General features: G+C 35.0%; 1 protein-coding gene across 3 annotated transcripts in view; it reads right to left on the bottom strand.

Annotated features, from left to right (window-relative positions):
* The window catches only part of VPS13B (vacuolar protein sorting 13 homolog B), a 1,004,773-nt gene that overhangs the window by 360,609 nt on the left and 618,611 nt on the right, over positions 1-25,553 (bottom strand). For all 3 annotated transcript variants that reach the window (XM_027849971.1, XM_027849973.1, XM_027849972.1), the window contains exon 31: positions 3,449-3,652. In XM_027849971.1, coding sequence (XP_027705772.1) covers positions 3,449-3,652 — 204 coding nt within the window. The remainder of the gene's footprint in view (positions 1-3,448; positions 3,653-25,553) is intronic.

Here is a 25,553-nt window from a genome sequence, read left to right as displayed (position 1 = left end):
TATGGGAACAGAAAAGATTGGGGTTAATCTTCAGAGGAGGATACTGAAGCAAAGAAAAACTCTTCTGCCCCAAAGAGTAATATCAAATGGTCACCACCCCAAAAAGAATTTATTGAAGAACTTAAAAAAGACTTTAAAAATGAGGAAAAACTAAAAAGAAAAATAAGAGTAATACAAGAAAAACAAGAAGGTTATGAAAATAAAGTCATCAATTAAAAAAGGAGATTCAGAATCTTAAGGAAGAAAATGATTTCTTGAAAATAAGAATAGGGCAAAGGGAAGCCAGCAAAGTTATAAGAGATGAAGAAATAAAAAAAAACCCAAAATATAAAGAATGAAAAAATAGAAGAGAATGTGAAACATCTCATGAAAACAACAGATCTAGAGAACAGATTAAAAAGAGAAAACATAAGAATAATTGGACTACCTGAAAGTTCTGATCAAAAAAAGAATCTTGATACAATAATACAAGAAATAATTAAAGAAAATTATTCTGAAGCATTAGAACAACAGGCGAAAATAGAAATATAAAAAATCTACCAGTCACTACCTGAAAGAGATTGCATGAGGAAAACTCACAGGAATATTACAGTCAAATTTCAAAACTCCCAGATCAAGGACAAAATATTATGAGCAACAAGAAAAAATCAATTTACAAATGGTGGTACCACAATTAGAATCATACAAGACCTAGCAGTGACGACACTAAAAGATCGCAAGTCTTGGAACACCATATATGAAAGAGCAAAAGAACTGGGCTTCTAGCTGAAAATATCATATCCAGCAAAGCTAAGCATAATTCTGAATGAAAAAAAAAATGGATATTTGATCAACTGTCAGACTTTCAGGTCTTCATTAAAAAAAAACAACCAACCAAACAAACAAACAAAAAAAAACTCCACAACCCTGAACTCAATAGAACATTTAACATTCAAGAGCCAAGAGAAATATAAGGATAGACTGTTTACCTTTTATGTATGAAAAATGTAAAACCTATGTCTAAGATTGTTATTAGTAATTAAGAAGCTTTTAAGAAAGATTGGGGTAGACCTGAGTATGATATGACTTCAAAAAGTAAAATCATTTAAGAACAACTAAAAGAGTAATTATCTTATACAAATGAGGTGTGAAAGGAAGAACCAAAACAGAGGAATTAGATGGGGGAAGGAGGCTGTTAATTCTGGAAACTACTTTAATCGGGAATGGGTTCAACAGTGAAAAATACATATACATCTAAAATAGTATAAAAGTCTTCTAAATTTGGAAAGAAATAAAACTCTAAGGGGATAGGGAGGGGGGAGAGAATAAAGGAAGGACCTTTAGGGAGGAGGGTGAGGGAATAGGTTAAAAGTGGGAGATAGAAGGGTGTTTAGATCAATGGGAATGGGAGGATAAGGGAGGGACCTTTAGAGGGGAGGATGAGGGAATAAGTCAAAGGGGAGTACTGTTTTGATTTATGAGAAGGGGAGGACAAGGGAGGGATTGTTGGGGGGGGGTAGGTTAAGTAATAGGAGGGCGAGGCAGTGGGTAGAAGAAAAATAATAGATCAAAGGAGTGTATAAAAGGGTATTTAGATTTATAGGAATGGGAGGAGGAGGGAGGGATTGCTAGAAAGGGGGTAGGTTAAGTAATAAGAGGGCAAGGTATAGAGTCAAGTAAAGTAGAAGAGCTAGGAGAGAGAGGAAAATAGAGATATGCACAAACAAAAACAATGATTAGGAATAGAATCTTAGGGAAAGTATATGTTTATATATGTATATATTTATATTTGTATGTATGTGTACATATGTATATGTGTATGTATATATCAATATCTATATATAAATATATCCATGCTTAATTGTAGCCTGGGGAGGAAGGGGAAAAAAATGAACAAAGCAAAAAGTGTACAGCAGAGAACAAAAGAAAACCTACAAGGAAGCAAAGAAAGGATGGACAACTTTCAACATAACATGCAGTATTTAATATACAGGCTTTCTTGAAATGGAAAGTTATTGCTACATATTTTTAATTCTCTCCTATGTTCTGCTATGCACATGACATTTTTCCTTTTCTTATTTTAAAGTTTAATATTTAAGTTTATAACATTTCTTTTTCTTTTCTTATTATGCATTCAAGTTTTGGTATTTGTCCACAAATAAAAACTTAAAAAAAAAACAAACAAAAACATAAAATATGAAGGAGAAGGCTGAGGTGACAAGGTGCGATTTGTGCAGTCAGTCTACTTTGTTCAAAATACTTTACAAGCACCCACCACCTAATGGTGCTGTCAGAATATGACTCAGGCAAAAGGAATCTAGTTTCAGAGGTTCCAAGGTGTCTTAGGTGATTAGCTTCAGAATGTTACACTGGTACTTCATGATAAATTAGTGACATTACTGCAAAATGCCAATGGTAGGGACAACTTTATGAAGATATACAAGATGTACAGATAGGGACTTGACCTGTGTTATCACTGGCATAGTGAACTCCTCTTAAAACGCATTAAGAAACTTTTGTACAGTAACACTGGCAATCAATGTTGACCTTACATATGACAGGATTGGATAGGAACTAGACTTGTGATTTAAACAGCATATAGAACAACAGGTGAGGAAACTCCCCTACCAATGCAGACCAGTACCTTCTCTGTGGCTAATAGTCTTAGAGCCTAGAGCAGTTGTAACAAACTTAAGTAGACTCGGGGACACTGAGGATCCCTGAAGGCTGCACTGGTAAACGGTTTCTATATACTATTAATCACAGGTCCATGTAAGTCACATTGGTTACCACTGTTACTGTACAAAAGTCTCTTAATGTATATTATTTTTCTCTTTCTATTAAATGCTACAACTCAACTGGAAGTTGCTTTCTGCACATCTTATAGCACACATTGAAGCCTAATCAATTAAAAATGTCCTCTCAGAATGTAGCTGCTTTCATTCAGGGATGGGGCAAAAAAGTGCCCAGGGCCAGAAATCCTTATTTTCATCCTCTTTTAGTTCAAGCATAACTTCACATAAAATTTGATACTGTTCTTTTTTTCCCATTATAGGCAGAGATGAGAGATTAAAATGTAACATAACAAAAGAAAAGATGTTCTATGGCTGAATTCTATGTGCTCAACTAAAAATGTGAATGCTTATTTTCTGTCTGTGGTGGATACCTTTCAGAAAATAATATGCTGAAAAAGGAAGTTATTAAGAAATGATGACCCAACTTTAAATTTGTGATAATCACAGTGTAACAGTGATAGGAATAGCAGGTCTCTAAGCAAAAACATGGGCTCCAGTTGCAAAATTCGATTTCATGTTTATAATGGAACGTAGAAGCAATATGAAAACACTTGGGTTGGAAATGCTAATGACTGTATTTCTTACTGCTTGTGGGTTAGTGGGGGGTGGGGGAAAATCAGAGAAGTGGGGTTGAAATACTAGAGGATGTAGAAAATTTCTCAATCATTTCCTACCTGCTAGCCATATTCCACTCAAGTGCTGGATTTTGAGAATTTCTTTCATTCTCTGTCAGTACACCTCCTTTGCTACTTTCCTTCTCTGGTTTTAGCTGATCCCACTGAGCAGTACCAATATTGATTGACTGTAAGTCTATTTGGTATTGTCTGTCTTCAACTTCTGATCCAGGGTCTCGAAGAATTCCTAAATTCAATGCTCTCCTGTACAGCAAAGGAAAAACACATGTGAATTAAAATAAAACATGTCACCGTCCCATGTGTGTTTTTGTATATTAGCATTGCTACAATATTACATTGTTTACTGGTGCTCAAGTTGAATGGATCACTTTTGTGACATTAGTGTGAAAGGAAATGGAGAAACCTTATGACCTAAGTAGGTAGGCATTTTGGTGTACTTGAAACTTTTGTTTAACTTGACGCTAATAAATAATGCCTTTCACATATAAGGCTAATACTGTTCTTCTACTGTCCTTAGTGCTTTGGATGTTTTACCAGTATGCTTAGAGAGGGTTTTTTGCATATCCATCTACATCTTTGAAGAAGCAGACTCAGCTTTGATAAGGTAGTTAAAATACTCTGCAAATTTTAAAGAGCTATAAAATGCCAGTTATTACTATTTATTATTATTATTACTGCTACTATCAACAGTTAAAGAGATATGACTAAAGGGAACTTATAAGTCAAGCTATCATAGAACCAAAGTAACATGAGGCTGGAAAAATTGGAGATGTCTCAAGGAATCTTTGAATTCCAAGCAGATTTAGTTTACAGATATTGATAATAGGTTCATGCCTGGAGGTATACTTCTTTAAAATCTTGTTCCAGTGGAGCAACTAGGTGGTGCAACAGTCAAAGCATCAGCCCTAGAGTCCAGGAGGACCTGAGTTCAAATATAGCCTCAGATACTGGACACTTACTAGCTAGCTCTGTGTGACTCTGGGCAAGTCACTTAACCCTGACTGCCTTACAAAAAAAAAAAATCTCATTCCAGTTTAAGTTTATCCTTCTTATATAATTTATACTTTGTCAGCTTATTGGTGTTTTCAATAAGGGACTACACTGATGACTTAGTAAAGCTAAAATTGCATGTCTCTATTCCACAGTGAGAGTGTACTATAAAGTGGTTTCAGGTAATTATATCATAAAATATTAGAGCTAGAAGAGACCTCATAAATTTATAGTCACCAATAGAAACTAAGTGGCTTCTAATAGATACGCTACGCAAATCTGATTCCATTATCAATGACATAAACATAAATATATATAAAGGACCTGAAAAAAGATTTCTGTTCATATTTGAAAATGATCCATGGTAACTATAAATATTCATAAGTTTCTAGAATATAAAGTTTAGCAAATCTTTGTATTCAAAAAACTACAGGCATATTAGTTTTAAAACAAATCAGCTCATTAACAAGAATTTTTTAAAAGTTGGTACATTTTTCCTCTTATGTTGAACACTTGTGCTTTCTAGCCTGAAATATCCACAGTTGCATACAAGCTGTTTCTGGTAAATTTTATACAACTAGTTAAGGATCAACAATTTTCTGGCCTAGTAGAAAAGAAAAAAAATGGAAAAGATATTTTAAAATGTCACGGGAGCATGGAGTACAATCTTTTTATATTTTAAGATCAGAATGAGAAATACAACTGTAGATCTGGAATCACAAACACAACAGCATAGAAGAATGAAGTTCTATTGCTTGAAAAGTAAATTCAAAATTTAGAAAAACAGAATGTTAAGAGTTGGAAGGAAATTTTGAGGTCTTAGCACCAAAGACCATGAGAACGGAAAGGCCCTTAGGAGATCAATCTCGTCCAATCCCCTTTTTTTCAGGGTAGAAATTGAGACACAGAAATGTGACATGGGCCTATTCAGTCATTTCAGAATCAGCTACTGTTGGATTTATAACTCACTCACAGTTTTGGGGAATTACAGCCTATGAGCCAGCTGGCTTGGGACAATAATCTCAAAATAATTAGGGATCCTTTTCAGTGAAAGGCCATTTGGCTACAAGTGAGTATTCTCCCTGCTAGCCATTATGAAATTCAGGCTCCTCTTCACGATAGATTTTCAAATAAAATATATCTTTCTGAATATTTGCTAATAAAGAAATCAATTTACTTTAGCATAGAAACCTCACTGGAACTATGACATTAGTCAGTACAGAATCCATTTATTTCCCTAAAAGTAACTGCATGGACTACGTTTTATGTAAATCTAGAAAAACTTGATGAATAGATATCTTCTCCTTATCATTACACCATGAGGCTCAAGAGTTTTTTATATATCAAAAAGCGCTTTTTTTTTGCCTTTGTGTGCTTAGATAAATGTTGACAATCAGCCAAAATTCTGGCATGAGACAGCCTATCTTGTTCCCCCAGGACATCAGCCACCCTATAAAAGTCACATTTATTTATTTTAAACTAATATTCTCTCCATTTTATGTAGAATACATGTATGTGTATATATACATATACATATACACATACATATATATATATATATATATATATCCATTCTCCACACACACATATTTGTAAGGTGAACTGAAACATTTAGGAAATCCATTTGAAAGAGGAAAAAGTATGTTTGGAAATATAATTAGAGTTATATTAAAAGACAAACAAACCAACCTAGCCCAGCATTAACATCAGACTTTTATTTCCCTTGGCATATAGAGAGGCTGCATAATCATAAAATTACAACCACAAAAGCACTGAATTTCCTTAGAGTTTCTCATTTGGGCTTGAAATTTCCCATGTTTTGTCTCAGCTTAAAATTGGGCTATATTCTCTGCATTATTCAAATGTGGAAAACATGATTTCCCAGAGATTCCTCCTTCCTATCCAAAAAAGGTTTACATTTCGAGCAGCGGTCGTATACTTTTAACATACTAATTTCCAAATTTCAAACTTTCTGAGGGTTGAGTTTGGCACTTACTTTTCTAATGTATTGGCTTTTTAAATTAAATTATGCATTACATGAAAGGCAGTCTAGTATCGGGGATAGAAAGTTGGCTTTGAAGCCAGAGGAATCTGGGTTTAAGTCTCACCTTTAATATATACTGGCTGTGTAACTCTGGGCATGTCAGTGATCTAGCCAAAACTTTAAGACTGGAAGTTACAGAGAAGGAACCTGCCTGTGTTGGTAGAAGGTACTCACTTATTCATGAATACCCTATAAAATGAAATCACAGGTTTGGTGCCAATTCATTTCATTTTTAACTTATTTTAAAAATGTTTGTAATACTTGTGATGTGCATATTCAATTAAAAATAATTCTTACAAACATTTTAAATATGTTAGTTGGAAATTAGGCAGCATACAGGATGGATATAAACTTTAGGCATTGCCCTTCCCATTGATAGGATAATATTGGAGAAATCACAAACTTTTTGAATCAATCAGACATTTAGAGACTTGAAAGAGGGAGGCCACAGAGACCATATGCAAACTTCACTGAAAAACACAAGACCCTATCCTGAGACTTGGTTAGCTGGGTCTGATGGAAGCCCTCTGAGTGATAAGGAACTCACTATCTTTCTGGGCAGTCTATTTTAACTTTATTTTTTTATCTAATTTTGATTTTTTTTTGTAAATAGTATTTTATTTTTTTCCAATTACATGTAAAGATAGTTTTCAACATTCATTTTTTACAAGATTCTGGGTTTCAAATTTTTTCTCTCTCCCTCCCACCCTTCCACTCCAAGATGGCAAGCAATCTGATATGTGTGCATTCATGTAAATATATTTCCACATTAGTCATGTTGTGAAGAAGGAAACAGAACAAAAGGGAAAAGCCACACAAACAACCATAACAACAACAAAAGTGAAAATACTATCCTTCAATCTGCATTCAGACTCCATAGCTCTTTCTCTGGATGTGGACAGCATTTTCCATCATGAGTCTTTTGAGGAATTGTCTTAGATCATTACATTGCTGAGAAGAGCTCAATCATAGTTAATCAAGTCAATCATAGTTAATCATCACACAATGTTGCTGTGACTGTGTACAATCTTTTCCTGGTTCTGCTCACTTCACTCAGCAATGGTTCACATAAATCTTCCCAAGTATTTCTAAAATCCACCTGTTCATCATTTCATATGGAACAACAGTATTCCATTACATTCATATACCACAACTTGTTCAGCCATTCCTCAACTGATGGGCATTCCCTGAATTTCCAATTCTTTGCCACCACAAAAAGAGCTGCTATAAATATTTTTGTACATGTAGGTCCTTTTGCTTTTTTTTTTATGATCTCTTTGGGATACAGACTTAGTAGTGGTATTGCTGGATTAAATAGTGTTTGGTTGTCCTTTGGGCGTATTTCCAAATTGCTCTTCAGAATGGTTGGATCAGTTCCTAACTACACCAGCAATGGATGAGTATCCTTTTTGGTCATATTAGCCAATCTGGTAGGTGTGACAACCTCAGAGCTGTTTCAATTTGCATTTCTCTAATCAACAGTGATTTTGAGCCTTTTTTCATGTGAGTATAGATAGCTTTAATTTCTTCATCTGAAAACTGCCTGCCCAAATCCTTTGACCATTTATCATTTGAGGAATGACTTGTATTTTTATGAATTTGATTCAATTCTCTATATATTGAGAAATGAGGCCTTTATCAGAGACACTTGCTATAAAGACTATTTCCCATCTTTCTGCTTTCCTTCTAATCTTGGTGGCATTGGTTTTATTTGTGCAAAAACTTTTAAATTTTATGTAATCAAAACTATCCATTTTGTATTTCATAATGTTCTCTACCTCTTGTTTGGTCATAAATTCTACCCTTTTCTATAGATCTGACAGGTATACTACTCCTTACTCTCCTAATTTGCTTATAGTATCACCCTTTATGTCTAAATCATATACCTATTTTGACTTTATATTGGCTTATCGTGTGAGATGTTAGTCTATGCCTAGTTTCTGCCATAGTATTTTGTAGCTTTCCCAGTAATTTTTTTAAAATAATGAGTTCTTATCCCAGAAGCTAGAGCCTTTGGGTTTATCGAACAGTATATTACTATAATCATTTACTACAGTATCTTGTGCAACTAATTACTCCACTGAACTACCACTCTGTTTCTCGGCCTGTACCAAATAGTTTTGATGACTACTGCTGTAAAACCATAATACAGTTTTAGATCTGGTACAGCCAGGCTACCTTCCTTTGCATTTTTTAAAGTTAATATTGACATTCTTAAACTTTTGTTCTTCCAGAAGAATTTTATTACTTTTTCTAGATCTATAAAATAATTTTTTGGTAGCTTGATTGGTATGGCACTGAGTAGGTAGACTAATTTAGGTAGAATTGCCATTTTTATTATATTAGCTTGGTCTATCCATGAGCAACTGACATTTTCAAATTGTTTAGATCACAATTTATGTGAAAAGTATTTTGTAATTATGTTCATAAAGTTCCTGGGTTTGTCTTGGTAACTAGACTCCCAAAAATTTTATACTGTCTACAGTTATTTTAAGTGTAATTTTTCTTTCTATCTCTTGCTGCTTAATTTTGTTAGTAGTATATAGAAATGTTACTGATTTATGTGGTTTTATTGCATATTCTGCAACTTTGTTAAAGTTGTTAATTATTTCAAGTAGTTTTTTAGATGATTCCCTAGGGTTATCTAAGTATGCCATCATATCATTTGCAAAGAGTGATAGTTATATTTCCTCACTCCCTAGTCTAATTCCTTCAATTTCTTTTTCTTCTCTTATTGCCAAAGCTAACATTTCTAGTATTATGCTGAATAGTGGTGGCAATAATAGGCATCCTTGCTTCACCCCTGATCTTATTGGGAAGGTTTCTAGTTTATCCCTATTACAGATAAGGCTTGCTGATTGTTTTAGATAGACGCTACTTATCATTTTAAGGAAAGCTCCATTTATTTCTATAATCTCTAGTGCTTTTATTAGGAATATTATTTATTAAAATTTCAAATAGAAACCAAGTAATAATAGGAAACCATTATATTTTACTAAATAATTCATTCCAGGGTGACATAAATCTATTAATCAATCAACACTCATGGTATTTAGTCAGTCAACCAAATCTGAACCCATTTGAGGACACTATCATCTAGTTCACAAAAAATATCAGGAGAAATACTGTTAAAAGCTTTCCTAAGATTCAAGCATAATGGATCTACAGATTTTTCTCTGATCTTTTAATTTCTTGCTGTTGTTCAGTTGTTCAGGTGTGTCCAATTCTTCGTGATCCCATATGAGATTTTCTTGGCAAAGATACAGGAGTGGTTTGCCATTTCCTTCTCCAGCTCATTTTATAGATGAAGAAACTGAGGTAAATAGGGCTAAATGACTTGACCAGGGTCACACAGCTAGTGAGTGTCTGAAGTCATATTTGAACCCAGGTCTTTCTGACTCTATACCCAGCACTCTATCCACTAAGCCATCTAGCTGCTGTTAACAAAAAATGGAAATGAAGTAAATCTGAGATGACTTGTCTTTCTAAATTTGGCTTGAAGTAATCACCTCGATTTTCTAAATACTTTCACATCTCAGTTTTGCCAACATCTTTTCACAGTGTATCTCATGAATGTTATTGGAATAAATGAGAAAGAATTTTCAAACTAAATGTCTCATATAGATATTATTTTACTTTCAATATGTAATTTTTCAGAATTTAGACTGTGAATCTTATCTAATCATCTAGGTAGAAAAGCTCTAAAATATCTTTCATTACTAAACTACTAGTCAGAATTATATGTCACCCTTCTAAAATAGAAGGAACTATATAATGAAAAGGATTATTTTTTGTGAAACCTGTTATAAACTAAATACTAAGTAGAATTATTCTGATTTTTAGAATATGGATATAATTATATGTGATATATTTTTATTCCTTTCCCCTTTTGTGTGAAATATGGGGACATCTGGTTAGCTAGGTGATTACATAGGAATGTGGGTAGAGTTTAAAAAAAAAAGTTGGCTCATGTGGCTAATTGTCTAAGAGTAAGAGGAGGCTTGTAGACAAGCAGAATGACAAAGATCCAGGGCACTCATGTAGACAAATTCAGTGTGAATGATCTTTCATGAGACAAGGAAACTGTATGTTGTAGAATGATGTTTCAAGGCTTAAAAAATAAAATCAAGAGATTAAACTGGCACTAGGGAACTTTGTACAAACATTAGAAGAGAATGTTTAGGTACCACCAAGGCTGGGACTGTGTAGTTTTTTAAATTCCTTTTCAGTCCAAATTTGTTAATATACTGATGTTGGGAACTCCTGTAGAAGAAACTCTCTACTAATGCAGATCTGCAATTTCTCTGCAATGTAAAATTTTAGAGAGTTGTCTAGGGTCACTGAAAAGTGAAGTGATTGGTTCAGTGGTTACACAGCCAGTGTGCGTTAGAGGTGAGGTGCAAACTTAGCTCTTCCTGTCTATGAGGCCAGCTTCTAATCCTCTCTAATTTTCTTACCCCATTTTTTCTTAGTTTGTATATACTCATTTCCCTTTCCTTTCCCATTATGAACAAATCCTACTAAAATTAATCCCATTAATATTCAGTCATTGCAAAAAGGAATTTCAGTATGTCTCTAACTGAACTTTAAAGGTATAAAAAACAATCTGTCCTGAGCCCTTTGTTTACCCAACCAAGATCAGCGTTTATCTTTGTTATTGTGGCAACCAAACCACCCTAATAATAAGTTATTAAGCACCTTCTCTGTACCAGGTACTGTCAAGTACCAATGTGGTCTAGTCCCAGCCTTCAAAAAGCTTATCTGCTGCTGAGACTTGAGGTGAGCAGTATATAGCTTCCTCTATGTTTGTACAGATCTTGTATGTCTAACATACAGGAATCTAACACATAAGTTCTACACAAAATAAAAATAAAGCTTTTTTTGGAGAGGGGGAAGATAACAACTGGAGAGAATCAGGAAAGGTCCACTGAAGGAGGCGACACTTAGGACTAAAGGAGAACATTCCAGGAATGCGGGACAGCCTGTGCAAAAGCATGGAGGCAGATTATGAGATGCCATGTATGAGAAACAACAAAGGCTGTCATATAAATAGCATAGAGTGCATGATGGGGAGTAACGTGCAATCAAACTAGAAAGATAGGGTGGAGAGACTGTGAAGGATTTTAATCACTTAATCTTTTTGTCCTTCAGTTTCTTCATCTGCAAAATGGACATAATAAGAGGTAGATTCGACCTCAAAGACTTCTTGTGAAGGTCAAATACACTTTGCAATTCTTTAAATACTATGTAAAAGTTATTGTTATTATCACTGTTACTCTTAATACTTAGAATTAGATAATAAAATCCCTCTTTTCTCCCTTCCAAAGCAAATCTCACCCACTAATTTCCATTTCATTTTAGGCAAGACATACATACTTTTCAGAAAAAGACATTACAAAATTCAAAGCACTTTTTTTGATGTTACCAAAGTTAGGGAACCATTTCACAACTTTTTGAATGTTACTTGCTATAGGCAAAAAATGTTATAGTTTAAAAGTAGGTGAAGAGTGCTAGACTATAACTAAAAATCCTGATGTACAAGAACACTTTATTTAAGAAAAAAGTGTTTTCATTTCATTCATGAAGTTTCTACAGCATAACGCTATATGGTATGATTGCAAAATAGCAAAATCCGTGAAAAATGGCTTCTAATGGAACATTTTACTTGGAATTAGTCTTTAGGGAGGAAACCTAATGTGTCAGTTCATACTAAAGACTGGTATATCTAACACTAGAAATGTGTACTTCAAAAAAAATACAGTGCAAACATCTTACATGAATTAATCTTTATATATTATTATTCATAATGATTATAAATCCTCATCTTAGAAGCATTTTTAAACTTGAAATAAGAGTCAAATTTTCTTGCTTCAAAATCACATGATTCCAAGCTTTATGAACTTGGCTCCCTCCTCCGTATTTTGGCCTTTGAAACTTTCTAGCAATTCAAATCAGGAAGGAGGTAAGCCAAGATGACCATGACTTCCTTACCCCGAGCACAAAAAAGCTGCTTTACTCACTGAAATGTAGGAGTTTTAATTGTAATTGCTTTGCCCTTCCGAAAACCTCTCTCCCAAATCATTTGAACTGTTCAGCAGGTGGTGTAGGAGGATCAACTCAAGTCTACAAGAGTTGGTCAATAATATGATATAAGCAACCAAAGAAGACTTTAAATATGTAACAGGAAACATAGCTTTAATGTTTTTTCTTTTTAAATTGATTTAGTCTGGGTCAGACCGTTTGTATGTTTATATAAGAAACAGCTCATGTTGAACCATTTACTACTCTTTGCTGAATAGGCATAACTTAGGAACTCACGGTAAAGAAGTAAAATCTATTCACTTACATAGCGCAATTGAGATCTACAAAATGTTAAACAAACCAGAAAACAAGACTTAAAAAAAAATTGGCTATCAGCATCTATTAACCACAATCTCTTATCTTGAATCTCTCCCTATCTCTTGGCTCCTTCCCTGTTTCCTTCAAACAGGGAATGTTTGTCCCCTCTATCCTTAAAAAAATCCCTAACTTGATCCAACCATCTCTTCTGGCTATCACCATATTTCTTTTTTTTTTTTCCTCTTCTCAGGTAAATCCCTTGAGAAAATAGTCTACAATTGTTATCTCAACTTCTCCTTCTACTTTCTTCTAAACCCTCAGTAATTTAGGCTTCAACTTCATTTTTTAACAGAATATTCTTTCTCCAGAGTTACCAATGATTGCTCAATTGTTAAATTGAATGGCCTTTTCTCAATCCTGATCTTCCTTAGCCTCTCTACAGCATTTGACATTGTTGATCACTTCTCCTTCAGAACACACTCTTCCCTCTAAGTTTTCATAATACCTCCACTATCTGTCCAACCCCTTCACAGGTTACTTTGCTGTTCTTCCTCACTGTTATGCCTTCTAACTGTGGATGTTCCCAAGGTTCTGTTCTTATTCTCATTCTCTTTCCCCTCTATATCATGTGCATCTCAAATCTCTAAATGTCGAAAACAGAACTCATTATCTTTCCTCCCAAACTTTTCCCCCTCTGAACTATTCTCCCAGTAAGCCAGGTTTTTCATAAACTTAATGCCATTCTTAACTCCCCATTCTCACTCACTCCACTTATCCAATCTTTTGCCCCAATCTTGTTGTTTAAACCTTGCCAATATATCTTCTATCTCTTTCTCTCTATTCATACAGCAAGAAATTTAATTCAGACCTGCATCAACTCTCACCTGGTCTACTGTAATAGTTTTTTTTTTCTTTTTTGGCTAGGCAATGGGGTTAAGTGACTTGCCCAGGGTCACACAGCTGGTAAGTGTTGTGTCTGAAGCTGGATTTGAACTCAAGTCCTATTGAATCCAGGGCTAGTTCTCTATTCACTGCACCACCTAGCTATCCCATCGTGATAGCCTTTTAATTGATCTCTCCCTCAAGTCTCTCCCTTCTCCCATCTATCTGCCACTTAACTACTAAGATAATTTTCCTAAAGTGAAGATATGACCATGTCACCATTCTACTCAAATAACTCCTGACACCCAATTATTTATTTCCAGGGTCAAGTATAAAGTCCTCTGACATTTAAAACTTGTAATAAATTCGTCTCTTTCTATCTGTCTAGACTTCTTACACGTTCCTCTTCTCCACATACTCCATGATCCTGCTATCGGGCCTACCTGCAGATGCTGAAAGCTAACACTCCATTCCCTTGTACTCGTTTCTAGAATGCTCTGCCCCTTGCCTTTCTTCAAGACTGACTTCAAGTCCCTCCTCCTGTAGGAAGCCTTTTCTGATTATACCTTTATCTACTCTGCATCTATCTTGAATGTGTAATTATTTACATGTTGTCTCCCTCATTAAAATGTGAGCTTCTTGAGAGCAGAGAGAGTTTTTGCCTTCCTTTACGTCCTTAGTGCTTAGCACAAGGCCTGGTACATAGAGAACACTTAATAAATGCATCACTTAATAACTGAAATTGATTAAATTCAATGTGTCTAACACATAACAAAGTCAGACATCAGCAACCTTTCACCTCACTGTACCAGGAAGGTTACAGAGAAAAGCAAAGATGAGTAAAGAAGTGCTGCCTATGGCATGATCTAATCTCTTACAGAATATCAACCAGTTGCAATTTGGCTGTCTGGATGGTTCGAGTAGACCAGCAAGTCCAGGGTAGAAAGAGTCTGAGGGAAAGAGGGGATAACTCTTAAGATGACAAGGATGGAGTAAGAACAGCTATGCATTATCCATTCTTGTTGGTTACTGGTTGCTATTGCCAGATAGAATTTTTGCTGTAGGTCACAACAAACAGTACATGGTACTAGAACAAATATTTTTGTATCCCAACTTTATTATACCATATTTTGGAGGGATAGTTATAATGAATGGAATGATAAAAGACTGAATTCGTTAGTAGATGTCTGAGTTCTAATACTAAAGAGCTACCTCACTGTGGCCAAGAAGCTTTTACATCTATGTGCCTTGGCTTCTTCAGTGCCAAAGATGGCAAACTTTCAAGGAAGAAGAATTTTTTTTTTATATTAGTCAAAATATAACATTGAGGAATAATTTACTTAATATCTTACACTGTCTTATCATAGTATGAAGGTGGTTATCTGGATTCTAGACAGTTATTCTAAGCTCTAGAAGGTTTGGCTAAAAAGGCTTCAAGTTGAGCCTAACAATAAACTCTATGTCTGTTACTCAAGGACCAATTTTACTAAGGGTCAACCACTAGGTTAACTGTAGGGTGATTACTTTTTCGGTTATATCAACTTTCCAAAAAATTCTATTAAATTATTACATCATGGGTGAGCTGCAATCTGCATTAATGGAGGGAATACCCACAATACTGAAATTCCAGGTAATCAAAGTATTGAAACATTTATACACACACACACACACACACACACACTTAAACATATACACACATATCTCTTTCTAATCTAACTCTCTATTTGCTTCTGTCCTGGCACCTCTTTCCTTTTCACTCCATTATTTGACATTCCAAACTCAACAGGTCCAAAACACATCCACATACATGTAAATCAGGAGGCAGTGTGTGGTGCTGTTGAAATAACAGTGTTGATAGAACCAGATAGCTTGGGGTCCCATTCTGGCTGTGCCACTCACTCACTCCTTGCATGACTGGGGCAAGTCATTTAATCTCCCCAGGTTTCAGTTCCTTCCTCAGTAAAGTAAGGGGGTAGACTTAGATAACTTCTAAGCTTCTCAATCTATAATTTCTACTTTTCCCAACTTAAGTTAGAGATTTTTCAATGAGTTCATCAGTTTTTAACTCTGACCTTCAGTTTCCTCATACATAAAATGGAGTCGATAATACTTGTACTATCTATCTCACAGGAATGTTGCAAGGAAAAGTTTTTGCAAACGTTAAAGCATCATATAAATGTAAGCAATTATTATTAGTAGTCTAAATTTTAATTATTTCATTTATACAATTTAATATAAACCAGAACACTAAATATTTTTGTTGCCCCCAGATGATGTTTGCTATAATGCTGCAATAGCCTTTTCACTTATATATTAACACATTGAGAGTATTAGATTATGTAATTATTACCTTGAAAGGCAGAGAGAACTTGATCTTGAAGAGCTGAAATACAGTACAAAAGGAAGAGAAGAAGAAAGAAAGGGGAAGTAACAGTAAAACCAAGGAAACAAGGAGATGAAAACCCAATGGAGGTATTGGCTAGTGGGGTGCTATGCATTGCAGGGCTGGAGAAATAAATAAAATAAACTGAGAAAGGGATGAGAGCTTGTTACAATATACAGTATATTAATTAAATGAATTAAAACCTAAGTATAAATGTATCGATTTATTCTGGCTAAAAGAAAAAGCATCTGTATAAGTGGATAGGCTAGTTTTGGTTTAGTTTGACTGAAAAAAACAAACAAACAAACAAACAAAACTTATATCTAATATGTGTAGAAACTGTGTTGTGCACTAGATATCAAAGGTCCCTTCAGTGATAATATTTTATGATTTTATTTTCCTCTTTTTTCCCCACTATCTAGGAATAATGTTCTAATTTAACTATATTAGCCTAACAAGTGACTTATAAGATAAAAATAAACAAACCCCCCAAAAAACTGTCAGGTTATATTTTATGATTAACATGCTGTCTTTTGTAGATGAAGATGATGTTATTGACCTGCCATTAATAGGACATGTACTTTGAAATTAATTTTCTAGTGGTGCTGACAGATACGCCTGGCTTTACCTATACTTGCTTGCTAATTCTCCACTCCACGCCACTCCCCCCCCCCACGTGATCAGTGTCAGACATCTGCAAGACAGCTGGCTTGGGATAAGGGTCTGGGGTCAAGGGTGTACTAAATGGCCAGAGAGGACAGAAAAGTTAACCAACCCACTTCAGTACTGAACCCATGACCTTGGCCTCATTAGGACTGTGCTGTATAATCCAAAAGAGGATTGATGATGCAGAGAAGTCAGTTTAAATAAACAGACTCTTTAACAAATTTATGAAATTTAAACAGAATACTTTAAATGGTTTCTCTACGCTTTTTAGCCCAAATGACAAATTTAATGTAAAAAACTCTCTTTAAACTTTGCTGCCCCAGAGAGTCAGAGGAAACAGGTGTTTTTAAGATCAAAAGGCCAAAATATAGTATGTCCAGTTATTAATTTCTTTTCCAAGGATGTAATTTCATGCCTTTTAGAAACTGAAATTCGTGTGAAATCTGGCTAATAGTTTCACACTATCAAATCCAAACAAAATTTTATGATGAAGAATTCAAAGCACATATATTTATTGCCCCCCAAATACAACTACATCATGGATTCTTAATAGATATATAAATATATCTATATTACATTTGAATCTTATATTCACACAAATTAAACATAATAGCATGACTAATTTCTCGACATATTTTAGATAAAACCTGTAGAATATTCAAAGTATTCCTTTAAATTGAGGAATATATAAATTTGAGATTTTTACATTTGGGGATGGATTGTAAATTGTGACCAGATCAAACTGGATTCCATGCAACTATGTTTTCTTTGTGCCCACATGGCTTTTCTATCTTCTAACTGTAGGTATTCTTCATCCTACTACTATCTCTGCTTTCATTCTACTCAACTTTGGTCACCCAATTCAACCATATTTTCTGTATTAAAGTGACTAGCTGTCTCTCTAAAATTTAATGTTGGCTTTTTATATTCACGTCTTTAACCTCCCAGTACTAGGAGGAAAAAAGAAGTTGTGCAGAATGAAAATTTTAGAAGGCCATAATTTGGATTATTTCAATATTTAAAAAATGCTTGGATTTTCCTAATACAATCTGTCTTATTCCCAACAAAAGTTCTCCTTTGACATCTCCCTGTGGCAGGAGGCAGCTCTGTGTGTTGAAAGTTGCACCAGCAGAGCGTAGTTCTGTCAGGTACAAATCAGGGGAAAGGTTTCAAATGTTGACCCAGCAAGAAGCAGAATCTGCCATTCAAGAATTGTTACTGTTTGTTGTGATTGTTTATGTTGTTTATTGTTTGCCCAAAGTCATGTATGAAACAGATAAAAACAGAGAAATAGATCCAAATATCATTTTACTTCCTACTGCTTCTGGAGTGACAGTGGCAGAGCAGTAGTCTCAGGCTTCTAAGAATCACACAGTTTTTAGATTATCCACTCACATTAGTTGTTGAACTCAATGTCCAACAACCAGTGAATTGTTCTACTATTGGAAAAACGGAATCATATTGACACTATCATGATAAGTGAAAACAGAATACTCATATTGACACTATCATGATAAGTGAAAACAGAAGGCATAAATATAAGTTGCAGCTAAATGGAAGGAAAGCTCACAAGTTTAGTTCTCTAATGGTGTATTTGGTTTTTCTGAATGCCCAGAGGCAATAAGTGACATTATTTTGTGGAATATTTGGTCATCTCAATTTGCCCTTTATGATACAAATATGGAAAGAGGCTACCATGAAGACAATTTACAGTTTCTGTGCCAACATCTGTCATTGAAGATGGAGAAGTTGAGAATTTTTATAAAGAACATGACAAGATTTCTAAACTTAAGTCAATATTCACCTTGATACTTGGCTACTTTAATAGGAAGATGAGACCAAAAAAAGTTGAATGTGGTTCACAGATAAGACATAAAATAGACAAAAGGCTTGTAGGCTACTCAGAAATCTTAAACCTGTAACACTATGAATATTTCTTTTTCAAGAAGGGAGAGAGAAATGCCGGATAATGTTGAGCAATGAACAGCAACATTAAAAAGAAAATGACTACAGTTGTATGCCTGGTTACTGACAAAACTCATTTCAGAATAACTATCAGTGTTCTGTCAATACTGTCACCTTGTTAAGGCAAAGTTTAAAGTAAACATCAAGCTGGAAGAAAGGTTGAAGATGAGGAGACAGTGCATGAGACTAGAGAACCTCCAAATGAACCTGTTTTAAAAAGATGTCATAACTTTAACTGGGAAATGGTTAAAGTAAAGACATTGATTGAATTAACCACTTTCATAGAGAAGTTTAATTGATGTAAAACAGTTTTTACATCAAAGAGGCCAAAAGAACTCAGAACCCACATCAGCTGAAAAACAACTAAATTCACTTGCAAAGTGAAAAGAGAGGCAAGTAAGGGCAACATGAACTGAAATACAAAATATTATAGAGGATGAAGATGTAAGTAGTTTTAGGTCATAAATAAGTCAAAAAGAAGCTGCTGAGAAAATGAGCCTACAGAGAGTGGTCAAGCTAAGCAAAATGCAAAAGCATTTAGAGATGAAAACAGGACAACAAATGGGACATTAGATGAAATGGAACAATATATATGGGTGTTTCCATAATGATCTTTTCTCATCAGAGATAACAGTAAAATCATCACCTTAGGACTGTACCATCTTAATTATTATAAGATATTGTGGTGATGATATTTAAGAAGATGAAATCAGGGTTGAAAAGAGTGACTGACCTTGACTAATGGAGGTAACAATTTTCAAAGCACTCAGGCATCTACTCAGAAGATATTTCTGAGAGAGCAGGAATTCCAAAAGAACGGAAAATACCAGAGTTAGTAGCATTCTTACAAAAAAAAATAAGAGGGATATGCTAAAACATCAGAAACTATCTAGACATCTTCTTTCTCACTGCTACAAAAAATTTTTTATGTACACATTAAGAGGACTTGGGTGAAAACACTAGGAATTGGTAAGCTTTAAAAATAAAGCACAACTGGTAAGTCTGTGCAAATGATTTTTATATCAAAAACCAGAGGTTAACTCAACTGAGAGGTTCAGAGAATACAATATCTTACAATGGCGATTGTATGCTGATTTTTTAAAAAAGCATTTGACTAGGTAGACTTAAATGTAGCCTCAAAAGCTCTTTTCAAGTAAAATGTTTTCCATACATATATTAATATCATAAGAATTATATGAAGATAAAATCATAGAAATAACTTTGTTCAGTGTTCTGCTGAGTGTGAGCTATAAACCGGGGAAGCATATTCTCAAGTGTGTTTACTAGTATTACTGGGCATGGTATATGGAGAGAATGAAAGACAGATTCCTCATCAATGGTGACGTTCTCCAAATGCCCCTATTTCAAGACATAATATGCTAATTATTCTGAGCTCTATAAAACTATAAAGTTTTTTCAGTGAAGCTGATAGTCATTCAAAGAGATTTTTAGTCATATGATCTACATAGAAAAAGAAGAGGTAGATTAAAAATGTTTATTTGCCTAGAAAGATTTTGAATTGTATTTGGATGGTCAGCTCACTATATACATATCTTAAATATCAGAGATATGCAATTTAGCTGGCCCCGGAATTGAAAAGAAGGAGGTGAACGAGATCATATTTAAGAAGTTGTATGGCACTTTCGATGATACCAAGTAATTTGTTGTCACCAAAATCCCATCTATTTATTCCATCTTGTGTCTATCAAATGAAGGGGTTAGAATAGATGACCTTTAAGTCTCTTTCATGCTCTAAATCTACTGCTATATAGCCCTCAATAGGGTGCAGCATTAAACTATTTGTTCTGAGCTGGGCCTGACTCAGACCAGTGCCCTGGTGGTTGAAGTCTGATATTAGAACAAAATCAGAAATTCATAGGTGATTCAACGCTAAAAAAAAATTTACTTAGAAGAAAATTATTGAGCAAGTAAGTCAGAGAGCAGACACTTTCAAGAAGAAAGTTAGCAACACTGTTGAAAACTTCAGAGGTAAAAAAGCATGAGGAGTGAGAAAAGGCTGCTAGATTAGGCAATCAAGATAGGGGTAACTTTGCAGAGAGCAGTTTTAGTTGAATGATGAGATCAGAAACCATACTGCAGAGTTAAGAAGAGAGTGAGAAGAAATGGAGTCAAGATATCAATTGAAGATGACATTCTCCAGGAATTTAACCACAAAAGTGAGGTAAGCTATGAGGATGACAGCTAGCAGTGATGAGTACACTACACGATGGTTTTTAGAGAATGGAGGAGATATGAGAGTGTTTGTAGGCAACAGAGAAACAGCCAGTACACAAGGAAATATTGAAGATTAGTGAGAGAGTGGATATGATAGAGTACAATTATTTTTAAGAACAAAGGATGGAATGTGATCACATGTATACGTAAAGGGGTTTGTCCTGGCAAGGAGAAAGAAGAGTCACCTCTTCACATGGGACAGAATGAAGGAGATATTAGAGGAACACATCTGATATCTGGTTTCTGGTTAAAAAAAAAAAAAAAACGAGAGAGAGCGAGCTCTTTGTAAATGGCCTCTTTTTTTTTTTTTTAAGTTAAATACAAAGTAAAGTAGTAAGCTGAGAGGGTGGTAGTAGAGCAGCCATGGGAAATTTGGGAGAATAAAAAATCCTGAGTCTTTAATCGTAAGAATGTCTTTATATGTAAGAAAAAGGGAAGTGTGCCTCAAATGTGTGTGTGTATGTGTGTGTGTATGTCTGTGCATGCATGTAAACACATTGTGGAGACTGTTTTTATTATACTATCTTAGTAAAAGCCTTTGCTTTAAGCTAGTTATATTGGAAAGTAAATTCACCAGTGGGATTCATGTGCAATACAGTTTGAGGATACGGATCCACGGAACTCATGGTAGAGGACCTTTAGGGAACCTCAACCCTTGAATCCAAATACAAGTTGGGGAGGGTGAGCTAGATCACTGAGCAGGGTGTTACTCTAAGGCAGTATTCATTTGGAAGTTCCAATGCTATATATGAAGTCTATGGTAATGTGGAAGCTTTAGAATTTAAAAAGATTCAGAACTAAATGATTAGGGCTCACACTTCTTCTAGTAGTGAAGGACAATAAAACATTACTAAATAGCTCCTCACATGATTCCTATTAAGAGACACTCACCCTAGTAGTTGCTGAGGTAAAAAGGGAAGCCCGAGAGGAGAGAAAAATCAAAGATAGTACGTCAGAGTCAGCTCTTGTCTCCATGAGCTATACGGTCAATGAAAAAGGTCACCTTGGGAAACATTCTTGGTCTGTACCTGAAATTTCATCAGTGTAGGGAACTCCTCAGTGAGGTAACTGATGCAAAGCAGGGAAATGTTAAAGGTGAAAATAACTTAACAATGAGGCTGTGTCATAATCAGAGGAACTTGACACTTCATCAGTCGATGAACCCACTAGAAGGCTGGAATATTTTGGGGAAATCTTAAGCCTCAAAGGGAGAAATACCAGACTATGACTTTGCAAAGGGAACCATGTGGTCAGAAGTAGGGAGGTTTGGGTTTTTTTCCCTTTTTTTGTGGGTGCACATTTGCTCTGGTAGTGTGATGGGGAACTGAGAATCATTTAGTCTGGTCCCCAATTCTCATCCAAAAGGTTAAATCCTTTAACCAACCAATTCCATGAATTCTGGACACATAATAGCCATACAATATGTACTTGTAGAATTTTGGCACATCACTCTATTGAATCAACACTATGAATTAACTTTCACAGAGATACATAACTGGTTCCATGTTTATTTTCCACATTCTAGACAATTCAATAGTTATTCTTGTTGGCTGCCACTTAGAAGGTGTGATCTCTTAAAGGCCTCATAGATGCCATCTCCTTGGAGGGGAATGCCAACTGTGGCAATGAGAACAATCCAAATAGAATTAATTTAGGGGAGGCTAGATATCAGCCCCTGCTTCACAAGCCTGGTAGAGAAACAGGCATGAAGAGAATGAAAAATATAGACATTTCTGTGAATTGTCTGCAGAATTTAGAGCCTCTAAAACCTTTGGTTCTACTGGTATTGAACTCTTTAGGTTTATACCCAGGTATACTGTGTCTCTTCACTCACTTATTCCCTCAATAAACTTTTGATTCTGGTAGCAATCTCTACTTTTGATCTGGATACCACCTTCTATATATAACTTCATAATCAGGTCTTATATCCCCAACTTTTATAACCCAGCTTTTTAATGACTGTGATGCCACTTGTGGGCCTTTTCCCTTGATGTCTTCCTGGGAAGCTTTATTGCTTTATGTGGACCATCAGTACACCCCCTCCTTCTACCCCATTTCTTTGTATTTCTATTTTTTGTTTTCTGTATATACTCATGCATGATGTGAGCTACATGAAGACAAAGGATTGTTTCATTTTTTTCCTTATATTCTCAGCACCTAATGAGGAATATCCCCAGCTATGGATATGCCTTGGATAAACAATACATTTTAAAGTACAATAAGGATATTTTCTTTGTTTATGGATGATTTTTCAATGAGAAAAAAAGTACGCATCCTTTCAAACTGTACGGCATTTTGGAGCAGCATACCTTATATTCTCAACAAAGTCCTACTCTGATGCTTCACGGTAACATGGAGGGAATTCTGGTATCTTGAAGGTTAATGAAAGAGGAGGACAAGCATGAATAGGTTTTAACAACTGAAATAACTTTGAGGATGACCCAGGTGATTGAGTGAGTGTATTTTAGTACCAATCTAGCTTATTAAAGAGCTAGAAGTATCATTACTAGAAGAATAGCAACCCAGTTACAACTGTTGAGTTTTCTTTTCTTTTTTTTTGTTATGGCAACATATCAATGAAAAACAAACCAAAAAAAATTAGTTTTCAGTCTTGTCTGGTAGCCTTGAGTTAATGTAGTAACAGTGAAAGGGCAGAGGGAAAAAGGGCAGAGGGTATAAGAATCAGACAGTTTTTAAAATGTCAACAGTCTTCAATTTGACACTCAGAGGCAATAAGAAATAGTATTTCATGGGCCATTTAGTCACTATATATTGCTGTACTAATGATACACATTTGCAAACAGATCACTATGAAAAATTACAGTTTATGTACCAATATCAGATTTTGAGGATGAAGTGGAAGAAAAAGTCTGAAGAATTTCTAAGACCTTTAAAATGAAATCAATATATACTATGATACTTGGAGATATCAATGTAAAAGTAGGAAAAGGTAAGGATGGGGAGAAATATGTAAGAAAGTATGGTTTAGAAAGAAACGAGAGGCCAAAGACTTGTAGATTGCACAGAAAACTCTCACTTGAACTACTTATTAAAAGTAAAGTTATTAAAAATAAGAAGTGAACAATAAAAACTACCTCAGTAGTGACTATAAGTTCATTCAGAAGTTCAAAAAATGTAAATTAGTTTCCTCAAGAAGGTGAAGAAACAAGTCCATTAAGTATTTTGGTTGGCAAGCATCTGACTTACTTGCCAAAAGGAAATGTCTTTTAAAGGTAACATCAAGCTAGAATATGAACTTGTCTGTAAAATATTATAAAGAACTAAGATGCTTGGTTGTGAGCATAAGAAGCATTGTCTCATAAAGCAGAAAGAAGCAGTAGAAGGTATTACCTGTCTAAAGAAAACTTGGGAAGATATTCAACTAAGCAAAATTATCCCAAAGGCTCTCAAGGGTGAAAATGGAAAGACTCGAAATATAAAAAAAAGTTTCAAAACTCATTTAAACAAAATGTTTTCTCCATCAAGGATAGTGGAACTTTAATCCTAATATCAGTCCCTGGAGTGCTTACAGAAGCAGAAATGGCTCCACAGGGAACAATGGGAAAAGCAGATGGAATGAACTATAAAGAGGAACTCTGTGCCAGAGGCAATACAATTGTCAGGGCACTAAGAGACTGATATGCAAGGTATCTGCAGGAAAGGAGGACAACGAAGGTAGGGAAAAGAATAACTGTCTGAGAGTTGGAAGGGACTTTGGCAACCATTTAGTCCAAACCAAAGGAATTCCCATATTAACATACTCATCAAGAGGTCATCCAGTCTCTCTTTGAAGGCTTCCAAGGAGGGGAAACTCATGCAGGCAATCTATTCCATTTCAGAACTTTATTAATGCCAATAAAAAGTGACTAAGAGAACAGAAGTAACTATTAACCTCTATGCCTACTGTACATGTACACAAAATCTTCATAAAAAGTTATCTAATACAGTATACGAATTGGACACCTCCTCAATGAGGGCATTAACAAGGAATAAGCTAGATTTTGCAAGCAATATTGAACAGAGGACTACATCTTTACCATATTAAAATTTTCTAAAAAATCTAATAGAAACCATGAGCCCAATATGCTTATTACCTATTGACTGTGAAAAAGTATTTGAATCTATACAACAAAATGTAACCTTATAGGTTTTATTGTGAAAAGGTGTCTCCCATCTTTACATCAATTACACTTAGGATTCTTTGGAAGATGTAACAGAAATGACTATTCAATGATGCTCTGAAAGCAAATGTCAGGGAATACCTAAAACAGAGAGCTAATGGAAGAGATCCAGTGCCAGGTTTAGGTTGAGGAGGGATTCTCTGTGAATGGGGCAATTCTCCACATGCTCTTCATTGACACTGTGCTGATTGTACTAAGCCCCAAAGACACTGCAAAACCTTTGGAAGAGAACTGCAATCATTCAAAAGAGTCTGGTCTCTCCATCTACACAGGAAAGACCAAGTTAATAAAGAATGTCTGTTATTCAGATTTCAACATGCATTTGGACTGATACCCTATAGAAGTTGTCCAACATTATGTAAATATAGGATAGACAGTACAGATAATGAGCTATTCTTTTAGCCTCAACGAATATCATATACTAAGTCTTCTTCTCCTTTAATGGGGTAGTTGCTAAAT

This window comes from Vombatus ursinus, unplaced genomic scaffold (assembly GCF_900497805.2).
Source record: "Vombatus ursinus unplaced genomic scaffold, bare-nosed wombat genome assembly UNPS02008961.1, whole genome shotgun sequence".
NCBI lineage: Eukaryota > Metazoa > Chordata > Mammalia > Diprotodontia > Vombatidae > Vombatus > Vombatus ursinus.
Note: the sequence above shows the minus strand (reverse complement) of the source record. Positions and strands in the feature narration are given on the sequence as shown.